The 14,058-nt window shown below is 35.7% G+C and overlaps 1 protein-coding gene across 2 annotated transcripts in view; it reads left to right on the top strand.

The window, feature by feature from the left end:
- LOC309657346 (nucleoside diphosphate kinase homolog 5) overlaps positions 1 to 14,058 on the top strand; it is a 47,451-nt gene extending 33,393 nt beyond the window's left edge. For both annotated transcript variants that reach the window (XM_082454660.1, XM_082454661.1), the window contains exon 6: positions 11,818 to 14,058. In XM_082454660.1, coding sequence (XP_082310786.1) covers positions 11,818 to 11,901 — 84 coding nt within the window. In that variant the 3' untranslated portion in view covers positions 11,902 to 14,058. The remainder of the gene's footprint in view (positions 1 to 11,817) is intronic.

Here is a 14,058-nt window from a genome sequence, read left to right on the forward strand (position 1 = left end):
AGTTTTGTATGAATTCCTTTTTTATTACTGAATTATAATTAATCTACAGCACTATGTTAGTTCCAGGTGCATGACATAGTGATTTGATATTTCTGTACATTACAGAATGATCACTATGATTAAGTCTAGTTACCACCTGTCACCATACAAAGTTATTGAAATGTTGTTGACTATATTCCCCGTGCTGTACATTTCATCGCTGTGACATTTATTTTGTAACTGGAAGTTTATATCTCTTAATATCCCTCTCCTCTTTCACTTATCCCCAACCCCCTTCTCTCTGGCAATCACCTCTTTGTTCTCTCTGTGACTCTGTTTCTGTTTTGTTATGTTTATTCATTTGTTTTGGTTTTTAGATTCCACACATAAGTGAAATCATATGGTATTTGTCTTTCTCTGATTTATTTCACTAGTATAATACCTTCTAGGTTGATCCATCTTGTTGCAAATGGCAAATTTTCTTTTTTTACGGTTGATTAATATTCCATTTCTGTGCGTGTGTGTGTGTGTGTGTGTGTACATGTATCACATCATTTTTTTTTAATTTTTGAATTTTATTTGTTTTCTTATACGACAGGTTCTTATTAGTCAGAAGTTTTATACACATCAGTGTATACATGTCAATCCCAATCGCCCAATTCAGCACACCCCCACCACCACCCCCTGCCACTTTCCCCCCTTGGTATCCATACGTTTGTTCTCTACATCTGTGTCTCAGTTTCTGCCCTGCAAACCAGTTCATCTGTACCATTTTTCTAGGTTCCACATATATGCGTTAATATACGATATTTGTTTTTCTCTTTCTGACTTACTTCACTCTGTATGACAGTTGCTAGATCCATCCACGTCTCAACAAATGACCCAATTTTGTTCTTTTTATGGCTGAGTAATATTCCATTGTATGTATGTACCACTTCTTCCTTATCCATTCATCTGTGAATGGGCATTTAGGTTGCTTCCATGACCCGGCTATTGTAAATAGTGCTGCAGTGAACATTGGGGTGCATGTGTCTTTTTGAATTACGGTTTTCTCTGGGTATATGCCCAGTAGTGGGATTGCTGAGTCATATGGTAATTCTATTTTTAGTTTTTTAAGGAACCTCCATACTGTTCTCCATAGTGGCTGTATCAATTTACATTCCCACCAACAGTGCAAGAGGGTTCCCTTTTCTCCACACCCTCTCCAGCATTTCTTGTTTCTAGATTTTCTGATGATGCCCATTCTAACTGGTGTGAGGTGATACCTCATTGTAGTTTTGATTTGCATTTCTCTAATAATTAGTGATGTTGAGCAGCTTTTCATGTGCCTCTTAGCCATCTGTATGTCTTCTTTGGAGAAATGTCTATTTAGGTCTTCTGCCCATTTTTGGATTGGGTTGTTTGTTTTTTTTAATATTGAGCTGAATGAGCTGTTTATATATTTTGGAGATTGATTGATTCCATTGATTCATTTGCAAGTATTTTCCATTGATTCGTTTGCAAGTATTTTCTCCTATTCTGAGGGTTGTCTTTCGTCTTGTTTATGGTTTCCTTTGCTGTGCAAAACCTTTCCTTGTTCGTCTTGTTTATGGTTTCCTTTGCTGTGCAAAAGCTTTGAAGTTTCATTAGGTCCCATTTGTTTATTTTTGTTTTTATTTCCATTACTCTAGGAGGTGGATCAGAAAAGGTCTTGCTGTGATTTATGTCAAAGAGTGTTCTTCCTATGTTTTCCTCTAAGAGTTTTATAGTGTCCGGTCTTACATTTAGGTCTCTAATCCATTTTGAGTTTATTTTTGTGTATGGTGTTAGGGAGTGTTCTAATTTCATTCTTTTACATGTAGCTGTCCACTTTTCCCAGCACCACTTATTGAAGAGACTGTCTTTTCTCCATTGTATATCCTTGCCTCCTTTGTCATAGATTAGTTGACCATAAGTGCGTGGGTTTGTCTCTGGGCTTTCTATCCTGTTCCATTGATCTATATTTCTGTTTTTGTGTCAGTACCATATTGTCTTGATTACTGTAGCTTTGTAGTATAGTCTGAAGTCAGGGAGTCTGATTCCTCCAGCACCGCTTTTTTCCCTCAAGACCGCTTTGGCTATTCAGGGTCTTTTGTGTCTCCATACAAATTTTAAGATTTTTTGTTATAGTTCTGTGAAAAATGCCATTGGTAATTTGATAGAGATTGCATTGAATCTGTAGATTGCTTTGGGTAGTATCGTCATTTTCACAATATTGATTCTTCCAATCCAAGAACATGGTATATCTCTCCATCTGTTGGTATCATCTTTAATTTCTTTCATCAGTGTCTTATAGTTTTCTGCATACAGGTCTTTTGTCTCCCTAGGTAGGTTTATTCCTAGGTATTTTATTCTTTTTGTTGCAATGGTAAATGGGAGTGTTTCCTTAATTTCTCTTTCAGATTTTTCATCATTACTATACAGGAATGCAAGAGATTTCTGTGCATTAATTTTGTACCCTGCAACTTTACCAAATTCATTGATTAGCTCTAGTAGTTTTCTGGTGGCATCCTTAGGATTCTCTATGTATAGTATCATATCATCTGCAAAAAGTGACAGTTTTACTTCTTCTTTTCCAATTTGTTTTCCTTTTATTTCTTTTTCTTCTCTGATTGCCATGGCTAGGACTTCCAAAGGTATGTTGAATAACAGTGGTGAGAGTGGACATCCTTGTCTGGTTCCTGATCTTAGAGGAAATGCTTTCATTTTTTCAGCATTGGGAATGATGTTTGCTGTGGGTTTGTCGTATATGGCCTTTATTATGTTGAGGTAGGTTCCCTCTATGCCCACTTTCTGGAGAGTTTTTATCATAAATGGGTGTTGAATTTTGTCAAAAGCTTTTTCTGCATCTATTGAGATGATCATATGGTATTTCTTCTTCAGTTTGTTAATATGGTGTATCACACTGAATGATTTGCGTATATTGAAGAATCCTTGCATCCCTGGGATAAATCCCACTTGATCGTGGTGTATGATCCTTTTAACGTGTTGTTGGATTCCGTTTGCTAGTATTTTGTTGAGGATTTTTGCATCTATATTCATCAGTGATATTGGTCTGTAATTTTCTTTTTTTGTAGTATCTTTGGTTTTGGTATCAGGGTGATGGTGGCCTCATAGAATGAGTTTGGGAGTGTTCCTTCCTCTGCAATTTTTTGGAAGAGTTTGAGAAGGATGGGTGTTAGCTCTTCTCTAAATGTTTGATAGAATTCACCCGTGAAGGCATCTGGTCCTGGACTTTTGTTTGTTGGAAGGTTTTTAATCACAGTTTCAACTTCATTACTTGTGATTGGTCTGTTCATATTTTCTGTTTCTTCCTGGTTCAGTCTTGGAAGGTTATACCTTTCTAAGAATTTGTCCATTTCTTCCAGGTTGTCCATTTTATTGACATAGAGTTGCTTGTAGTAGTCTCTTAGGATGCTTTGTATTTCTGTGGTGTCTGTTGTAACTTCTGCTTTTTCATTTCTAATTTTAATGATTTGAGTCCTCTCCCTCTTTTTCTTGATGAGTCTGGCTAATGGTTTATCAATTTTGTTTATCTTCTCAAAGAACCAGCTTTTAGTTTTATTGATCTTTGCTATTGTTTTCTTTGTTTCTATTTCATTTATTTCTGCTCTGATCTTTCTTTATGATTTCTTTCCTTCTGCTAACTTTGGGTTTTGTTTATTCTTCTTTCTCTAGTTCCTTTAGGTGTAAGGTTAGATTGTTTATTTGAGATGTTTGATGTTTCTTGTTTCTTGAGGTAGGCTTGTATAGCTATAAACTTCCCTCTTAGAACTGCTTTTGCTGCATCCCATAGGTTTTGGATCATCGTGTTTTCATTATCATTTGTCTCTAGGTATTTTTTGATTTCCTCTTTGATTTCTTCAGTGAACTCTTGGTTATTTAGTAACGTATTGTTTAGTCTCCATGTGTTTGTGTGTTTTACATTTTTTTTCCTGTAATTGATTTCTAATTATGATAGCGTTGTGGTCAGAAAAGATGCTTGATATGATTTCAGTTTTCTTAAATTTGCTGAGGCTTGATTTGTGACCCAAGATGTGATCTATCCTGGAGAATGTTCCGTGTGCACTTGAGAAGAAATTGTAATCTGTTTTTGGATGGAATGTCCTATAAATATCAATTAAATCTGTCTGGTTTATTGTGTCATTTAAAGCTTGTGTTTCCTTATTAATTTTCTGTTTGGATGATCTGTCCATTGGTGTCAGTGAGGCGTTAAAGTCCCCCACTATTATTGTGTTACTGTCGATTTCCTCTTTTATAGCTGTTAGCAGTTGCCTTACGTATTGAGGTGCTCCTATGTTGGGTGCATATATATTTATAATTGTTATATCTTCTTCTTGGATTGATCCCTTGATCATTATATAGTGTCCTTCCTTGTCTCTTGTAACATTCTTTATTTTAAAGTCTATTTATCTGATATGAGTATTGCTACTCCAGCTTTCTTTTGATTTCCATTTGCGTGGAATATCTCTTTCCATCCCCTCACTTTCAGTCTGTATGTGTCCCTAGGTCTGAAGTGGGTCTCTTGTAGACAGCATATATATGGGTCTTGTTTTTGTATCCATTCAGCAAGCCTGTGTCTTTTGGTTGGAGCATTTAATCCATTCACGTTTAAGGTAATTATCGATATGTATGTTCCTATTACCATTTTCTTAATTGTTTTGGGTTTGTTTTTGTAGGTCCTTTCCTTCTCTTGTGTTTCCCACTTAGAGAAGTTCCTTTAGCGTTTGCTGTAGAGCTGGTTTGGTGATGCTGAATTCTCTTAGCTTTTGCTTGTCTGTAAAGCTTTTGATTTCTCCATCGAATCTCAATGAGATCCTTGCTGGGTAGAGTAATCTTGGTTGTAGGTTCTTTCCTTTCATCACTTTAAGTATATCATGCCACTCCCTTCTGGCTTGTAGGGTTTCTGCTGAGAAATCAGCTGTTAACCTTATGGGAGTTCCCTTGTATGTTATTTGTCGTTTTTCCCTTGCTGCTTTCAATACTTTTTCATTGTCTTTAATTTTTGCCAATTTGATTGCTGTGTGTCTCAGTGTGTTTCTCCTTGGGTTTATCCTGTATGGGACTCTCTGCAGTTCCTAGACTTGGGTGGCTATTTCCCGTGTTAGGGAAGTTTTCGACTATAATGTCTTCAAATACTTTCTCGGGACCTTTCTCTCTCTCTTCTCCTTCTGTGACCCCTATAATGCGAATGTTGTTGCGTTTAATGTTGTCCCAGAGGTCTCTTAGGCTGTCTTCATTTCTTTTCATTCTTTCTTCTTTCTTCTGTTGCGCAGCAGTGAATTCCACCATTCTGCCTTCCAGGTCACTTATCCGTTCTTCTGCCTCAGTTATTCTCCTATTGATTCCTTCTAGTGAAGTTTTCATTTCAGTTATTGTATTGTTCATCTCCGTTTGTTTGTACTTTAATTCTTCTAGGTCTTTGTTAAACATTTCTTGCATCTTCTTGATATTTGCCTCCATTCTTTTTCTGAGGTCCTGGATCATCTTCACTATCATTATTCTGAATTCTTTTTCTGGAAAGTTGCCTATCTCCACTTCATTTAGTTGTTTTTTGGGGGTTTTATCTTGTTCCTTCATGTGGTACATAGCCCTCTGCCTTTTCATCTTGTGTATATTTCTGTGAATGTGGTTTTTGTTCCACAGGCTGAAGGATTGTAGTTCTTCTTGCTTCTGCTGTCTGCCCTCTATCACATCTTTTTAATCTGTTCATCTGTTGACTTAGGTTGCTTCCCTATCTTGACTATTGTAAATAATACTGCAGTGAACATAGGGGTGCATATATCTTTTCCAATTAGTGTTTTTGTTTTCTTCAGAAAAATACCCAGAAGCGGAATTTCTAGATCATATGGTAGTTCTGATTTTAATTTTTTGAGGAACCTCCATATTGCTTTCTATAGTGGCTGTATCAATTATTTACATTCCCACCAACAGTGCACCAGGGTTCCCTTTTCTCCACATCCTTGCCAACATTTGTTATGTGTTCCTTTTGATGATAGCCATTCTAATTGATGTGAGGTAATATCTCCTTGTGGTTTTGATTTGCATTTCCTTGATGATTAGTGATGTTGAGCATCTTTGCATGTGTCTGTTGGCCATCTGTTTGTCTTCCTCGGAAAAATGTCTATTCAGTTTCTCTGCCCATTTTTAAATTCAGTTTTTGTTTTTTTGATTTTGAGTTGTATGAGTCGTCTATATATGTTGAATATTAACCTCTTATCAGGTATATTGTTTGCAAATACCTTCTCCCATTCAGTAGGCTGCCTTTTCAGTTTGTTGATAGTTTCCTTCGCTGTGCAGAAGCTTTTTAGTTTTATGTCGTCCCATTTGGGTTTTTTTGCTTTTGTTTCCCTTGACTGAGGAGATATATTCAAAAATATATTGCTAATAATACAACATTGTGAATCAACTATAGTTCAATAAAATTTTTAAAAAATATTTTGCTAAGACTGATTTCAAAGTGCATAATGCCTGTGTTTTCTTCTAGGAATTTTACGGTTTCCTGTCTGCGTTTAAGTCTTTATTCCATTTTTAGTTTATTTTTGTATATGGTGTGAGAGAGTAGTCCAGTTTGATTCTTTTGCATGTAGCTGTTCAGTTTTCCCAAAACCATTTATTGAAGAGACTGTCTTTTCCCCATTGTATTTCCTGTCTCCTTTGGTGTAGGTTGATTGACCATATAAGTGTGGGTTCATTTCTGGGCTCTCTGTTTTTTCCATTGATCTATGTATCTGTTTTTGTGCCAATACCATACGTTTTATTATTTTATTTTATTTTATCTTTTTTGACCATGCCACATGGCATGTGGGATCAAACCCGTGCCCCCGGCAGTGGAAGCATGGAGTCTTAACCACTGGACTGCCAGGGAAGCCCCCAGTACCATACTGTTTTGATTATTCTAGCTTTGTAGTATAGTTTGAAATCAGGGCATGTGATACCTCCTGCTTTGTTCTTCTTTCTCACTATTGTTTTGAGTATTCAAGGTCTTTTGTGTTTCCATACAAGTTTTGGAATTATTTGTTCTAGTTCTGTGAAAAATGCCATGGGTATTTTGATAGGGATTGCATTGAATTTTGTCTTTGGTAGTATGGTCATTTTAACAATAATAATTCTTCTAATCCATGAGCATGACATATCTTTCCATTTGTGTCTTCAGTTTCTTTCATCAGTGTATTATAGTTTTCTGAGTACAGGTGTTTTACTCCTTAGTTAGATCTATTCTTAGGTTTGTTTTTTTTTTTTTGATGCAGTTGTAAGTGTGATTGATTTCTTAATTTCTCTTTTTGTTGGTAGTGTATAGAACACAACAGATTTCTGTATTAAATTTGTATTGTGCAAATTCACTGAGTTCATTTATTAGTTTTAATATTTTTTTTTTTGGTGGTATCTTTAGGATTTTCTCTGTAGAGTATCATGTCATCTTCAAACACTGACAGTTTTACTTCTTCCTTTCCTATTTGGATTACCTTATTTTATTTTATTTTATTTTATTTTATTGTCTGGTTGTTGTGGCTAGGACTTTTAATACTATGCTGAATAAAAGTGGCAAAAGTGGGAATTCTGTTATGATGTTAGCTGTGGGCTTGTCATGTATTGCCTTTATTATGTTGAGGTATGTTCCCTCTATACTCACTTTGCTGAGAATTTTTATTGTAAATGGATGTTGAATTTTGTCAAAAGCTTTTTCTTCATCTATTGAGATGTTTGTATGATTTTTATTCTTCAGTCTGTTAATGTGGTGTATTATGTTGATTGATTTGCAGGTATTGAACCATCCTTGCATCCCTGGAATAAATCCCACTTAATCATGGTGTATGATTCTTTTAATGTATTGTTGAATTCAGCTTTCTACGTTTTATTGAGGATTTTTGCCACTACGTTCATCAGTGATACTGACCTGTAATTTTCTTTTTTTGGTGGTGTTTTTGTCTGGTTTTGGTGTCAGCGTGATGCTGGCCTCATAGAATGAGATTGGAAGCATTTTTTCCTCTTCAGTTTTTTGGAAGAGTTTGAGAAGGATAGGTGTAAGAATTCTTTATATATTAGTTACATCAACCTTTGTCATACTTGCTGCAAAATTTTTTCCCTTTTTGTTTAAATTTTAATTTTGCCTTTTAAATAATATTTAATAAGTCAAACCTTGATTTTTTTCTTATTGTGAGTTTTACTTTACCATTTAAGTTTAGGAAGTTCTATCCCATTGAAAGTTTTGCTAAATATTCACTATTGTATTCTTCTAGTTTTTTTATATTTAACTTTCCTATGCATCTGGAATTTACTTTTGTATAAATTACAAGATGAAGATCTAAATTGATTTTTTTCTGACCAGTTGTCCTTGTACATTGATTTTTGAAGCCTCATTTATCACACATTAAATTCTATACATGGGCATGTATTCTGTTACATGGATCTGTATGTTCTAACAGTACCACAATAAACAATTGCTTTTAACGTCATTTTCAGTACTTCTGTATATACTTCACAAGTTTTTTGGTGATAAATATAAATAAGATAAACTTTGCCATTTTAAGCATTTTCTTTCTTTGTTTATTTATGTATTTATTTATTTATTTTTGGCTGCATTGGGTCTTTGTTGCTGCACGTGGGCTTTCTTTAGTTGCGTTGAGCGGGGGCTGCTCTTTGTTGCAGTGCGCGGGCTTCTCATGGTGGTGGCTTCTCTTGTTGTGGAGCACGGGCTCTGGGCACGCAGGCCGCAGTAGTTGTGGCTGACAGGCCCTAGAGTGCAGGCTCAGTAGTTGTGGCACACGGGCTTAGTTGCTCTGCGGCATGTGGGATCTTCCTGGACCAGGGCTCAAACCCGTGTCCCTGCATTGACAGGCAGGTTCTTAGCCACTGCACCACCAGGGAAGCCCAACCATTTTCAAGTGTACAGTTCAATGGCATTAATTATAATCACAATGTTGTGGAGTCACCATCACTATCTATTTCCAAAATTTTTTCATCACCCTAAACAGAAACTCTGTAACCATTAAGCAATAACTCCCCATTACTTCCTTCCCCCAGCCTTTAGTAACCTGTAGTCTATTTTCTGTCTCCATAAATTTGCCTATTCTAGATATTTCATATAAGTGGAATTATATAATATTTGTTTTTGTGTGTGTCTGGCTTATGTCACTTGGCATAATGCTTTCAAAGTTCATTCATGTAGTAGCATGTATCAGAATTTCATCCCTTTTATAGTTAAATAATATTTGATTATATATGTATATATCATATTTTGTTTATCCATTCATCTGTTGATGGATACTTGGGTTGTTTCTCCCTTCTAGCTATTGTATATAATGTTACAGTGAACACTGGTGTATAAGTATCTGTTTGAGTACCTGTTTTAATTTCTTTGGGGTATATACCTAAGAGTGGATTTTCTGGGTCATATGGTAATTCTAAGTTTGGCTTTTTGAGTAACCACTAAAATGTTTTTCACAGCATCTGCAACATTTTACATTCCCACTAGCAATGTATGAGTGTTCCAGTTTCTCCATGTCCTGGCCAATGCTTGTTCTTTTCTGTTTTTTTTGTTTTTTGTTTTTAAATAATTGTAACTGTCCTATTAGACATGAAATAGCCTATCATTGTGGTTTTGGTTTACATTTCCCTAATGACAAATAATGTTGACCCTCTTTTCATGTGTTTACTGGCTGTTTGTATATTTTCTTCAGAGAAATGTCTATTCACGTTCTTGTTCTTTCCTATTTTTAATTGTTTTTTGTTGTTGAGTTGTAGGAGTTCTTATATGTTGTAGATTTTAAACCCTTATATGATTTGCAAATATATGCACCCCTTCTATAGGTTGTCCTTTCACTTTCTTAATGATGTCCTTTGACACATGGAATTTTTGAATATTTGACAAAAGTCTAATTTATCTCTTTTTTCTTTTATTCCTTTGCTTTTGGTGTCATATCTAAATCCACTGCCAAATTCAAGGTCGTGAAGATTTATTCCTATATTTTCCTCTAAGATTTTAATGGGTTTAGCTCTTATATTTAGGTTGTTGATTAACGTTGAATTAATTTTTGTGTATGGTGTGAGATAGGGGTCCAACTTCATTCTTTTGCATGTGAAAATCCAGTTTCTTAGTACCGTCTGTTGAAGAAACTATATCTTCTCCACTGAATGGACTTGGTACCATTGTCAAAAATCAGTTGGCCATATATATATGGGTTTATTTCTGGCTCTCAATTCTATTCCATTGATCTATAGGTATAGCTATATGCCACACTGTTTTGATTACTGTAGCTTTACAGAAGATTTTGAAATTGGGAAGAACAAATTCTCCAACTTGATTTTTTATTTTCATGATTGTTTTGGCTATTTGGAGCTCCTTGAAATTCCATATGAATTTGAGGATTGTCTTTTCCTTTTCTGCAAAAACAACTTTTGGAAATTTGATGGGGATTGTGTTGAATCTATAGATCACTTTGAGTAATATTGACATCTTAGCATCTTAACGTTATTAAATCTATCCATGGACATGGGATGTCTTTCCATTTATTTAGGTTTTTTAATTTCTTTTGGCAATGTTTTATAATTTTCAGGACACAAGTTGGTTAAATTTATTCCTAGATATTTTTTTCAAATCCATTATAAATGAAAGTGATTTCCTAATTTCCTTTTTGAATCATTCATTGCTGATATATGGAAACACAACTGATTTTTGTGTATTGATCTTGTAACCTACAACTTTGCCATATTAATTTATTAGCACTAGTAGTTTTCTTAGATTCTTTGGGATTTTTAAATACAGGCATACCATGGAGATGTTGTGGGTTAGGTTCCAGACCACCACAATTAAGCAAGTATTTCAGTAAAGCAAGTCATACAAATTTTTTGGTTTCCCAATGGGTATAAAAGTTATGGTTACACTATTCTGTAGTCAATTAAGTGTGCAACAATACTTTATTGCTAAAAAATGCTAACCATCATCTGAACCTTCAGCGAGTCATAATTATTTTGCAATAGTAACATTAGAGATTCCTGATCATAGACCACCATAACAAATATAATAATAATGGAAATGTTTGAAATATTGTGAGAATTAGCAAAATATGACATGGAGACACAAAGTGAGCAAATACTGTTGGAAAAATGGTGCCAATAATCTTGCTCAATGCAGAGTGATCAAAAATCTTCAACTTGTACAAAAAAAAAATGCAATATCTGCAAAGTGCAATAAACCGATGGAGATCTGCCTATATATAATAGGGTCATGTCATCTGTGAATGGACATAATTTTACCTTCCTTTCCAATTTGGATCTATACTTGACAATATTGCCTAATGTAAAACTTATTGTTTTAATTTTATTTTTTTAATTTATTTTATTTATTTATTTATTTTTGGCTGCATTGGCTCTTTGTTGTTGTGCGTGGGCTTTCTCTAGTTGTGGCGAGTGGGGTCTACTCTTCCTTGTGGTGGGCGGGCTTCTCATTGCGGTGGCTTCTCTTGTTGCAGAGCACAGGCTCTAGGCACGTGGGCTTCAGTAGTTGTGTCACACACAGGCTCAGTAGTTGTGGCTCACGGGCTCTAGAGCGCAGGCTCAGTAGTTGTGGTGCACAGGCGTAGTTGCTCCGCAGCATGTGGGATCTTCCCGGACCAGGGCTCAAACCCGTGTCCCCTGCATTAGCAGGTGGATTCTTACCCACTGCGCCACCAGGGAAGCCCCCTGTTTCAATTTTTAATGGTCATTTTCTTATTATTCTTAAAGTGATTTTGGAAACTGTTTTAAATGGAAATAGTATATATTGAAGAAATATGTAAACGTTAATTAACGTAAGGGTTTTTTTTTTTCCTTTTTCCATAGATTTGGCTGGCTGATTGGTTGCTGAAAAATAATCCCAACAAACCCAAACTTTGTCATCATCCAATTGCAGAAGAACCTTATTAAAATAAAGCCCTCAAAGAACAAATCACGAGCTATCTCACTGTAAAAGGCATGCTTCTACTTAAGAAAGAAGTAACTCCTAAGGGTTTAAGTAACTACATGTGAAATAAATTATTTCTTTTTAAAAAAAATTTTTTTAAAATTTTATATTTGGCTGCATTGGATCTTCGTTGCTGCACGTGGGCTTTTCTCTCGTTGCGGGGAGCGGGGGCTACTCTTCGTTGCGGTGCGCAGGCTTCTCATTGAGGTGCTTCTCTTGTTGTGGAGCATGGGCTCTAGGCACACGGGCTCAGTAGTTGTGGCTCGCGGGCTCTAGAGCGCGGGCTCAGTTGTTGTGGCACACGGGCTTAGTTGCTCCGCGGCATGTGGGATCTTCCCGGACTAGGGTTTGAACCCGTGTTCCCTGCATTGGCAGGCGGATTCTTAACCACTGCACCACCAGGGAAGCCCCTAAATTATTTCTTAAAAATAAATTTTAAAAGAATAACTATTTCGTGCAGCAGATAACATTATCTAAAATAAAATACTGGTTTAGGGTATTTTTTTTTTCTAATAAGAAAATTGTATTAGAAGCATTTAGAATGTCAACAAAACAACTGCAACTTTTTATTTTTACAGTTACAAAGTGGTATTCAGTTAAGAGAACAACAATTCATATAGGATGCATCAGAGACAACTGAAGATAATAAGATACCATTTCTATATATAACTGATTTTTGCTGTGCACCAACAAGAACCTACTTTGAATTTCTCTGCCAATTTACAACCCCCATAATGTACTAGGCAAGGTTAGTAGCTATTGAAAATACCACCAGGACAGGGGTAGCTGAAGACACATTTGGTAGTATGTTAACTATACACAGAAGACACTATACAGTTTAAAAACAAGTTTTGCACAGCTTTACAGTGCAAGACATGGTCCTCCATCTCTCTGAGGACATTTGGAAAACTCTGAGAAGGTGACTGGGTACTTCTTGTGCTCCTTCTGGCAAGTTTGCCCAAAGAATGCATATGATGGTGCTTCTTGGTCTCTTAGGATATCCTTTCCCATATTTAGTTATTTTTCCTCCGTGAGTCACAGTCATCCAGTGCCCATCTGGCTCTCACTTGCCCTGGTGCTGTCTCTGTGGAGCTCATTGTGTTACAATGGCTGTCGATTTAGGATATGATTTTAACAATGATGTAAGCATTACGTAATAGAAGGCTGATGTAAGATATTGCTTATTATTTTTTAATTTCGAGAAGTAAGATGTGGAATTTTCGTTATATTTTCCCTAGCCTATATTCTATATCTACATGCATAATTAATGCATAGTTCGGACAGCTGAGTTTAAAAAGTGTAAGTATATAAATAATTATGGGTTTTTTCCACTATCCAATAGTAGAGCGTTCCTATGAAACCTTTCATAAGCTGAAAGGGTGTAATGTGAAGAATCAGTTACCTTAGTTCGCAAGTTGCTAGCAGATGCACAGAATAAATTGGGATAAAGCCCAGATGCTCACTGACAGTTCAAAGCTATCACGGCTTGATGCTGAGATGCTGAGTGTAGTTCCCTAGGAACGACATTGGTGGTGCTACTCTTGTTGCTCAGTGTGCACGCTGCCTCTGAATTGGCTCATTGCAAAACAAATAGTTCTGTTTTCCCTTTTTGCCTTTTACCATAAAAGCAAAAATCCTCTTCAGATTTCTTTTGGTTAGTGAAAACAGATACGAATGCAGGTCTTTTGTAAGAACAAAGTGGCATCAAGTGAGCTTTCAGAAAGGGCGACTACCTATATTTAGTAAAATGAAAATGGTTAGAACTCAATTATAGTTTTAACCAGTCATATATATCTATTTCCTCAACATTAATAAGTGCCCTACAAGGGTGACCAGACAGTAGCATGACAACTCATTTCTGGTTGTATCACTGAAAGTCCTGCGTCCTGTGAGACCCCTTAATCCTTCACAAAATGGAATGATTGGTCCCTCTACCAAAGTCTTTAGGTTAATATTTCTCAATTATGTTTTTGTGATGAAGTTTTAGTTTTCAAAAAATGAAAAATTCTCAGTTATTAAAGAAATTTTAATTTACTTAAAAAAAGATCCAAGTTGTAAAAGACTTTTATTAAGAGTAAATAATTAAACTGGCCTCATCTCTTCAGAAAGGCAATGTCATT

Source organism: Balaenoptera physalus (assembly GCF_965194825.1).
Source record: "Balaenoptera physalus genome assembly, chromosome: 3".
Taxonomy (NCBI): domain Eukaryota; kingdom Metazoa; phylum Chordata; class Mammalia; order Artiodactyla; family Balaenopteridae; genus Balaenoptera; species Balaenoptera physalus.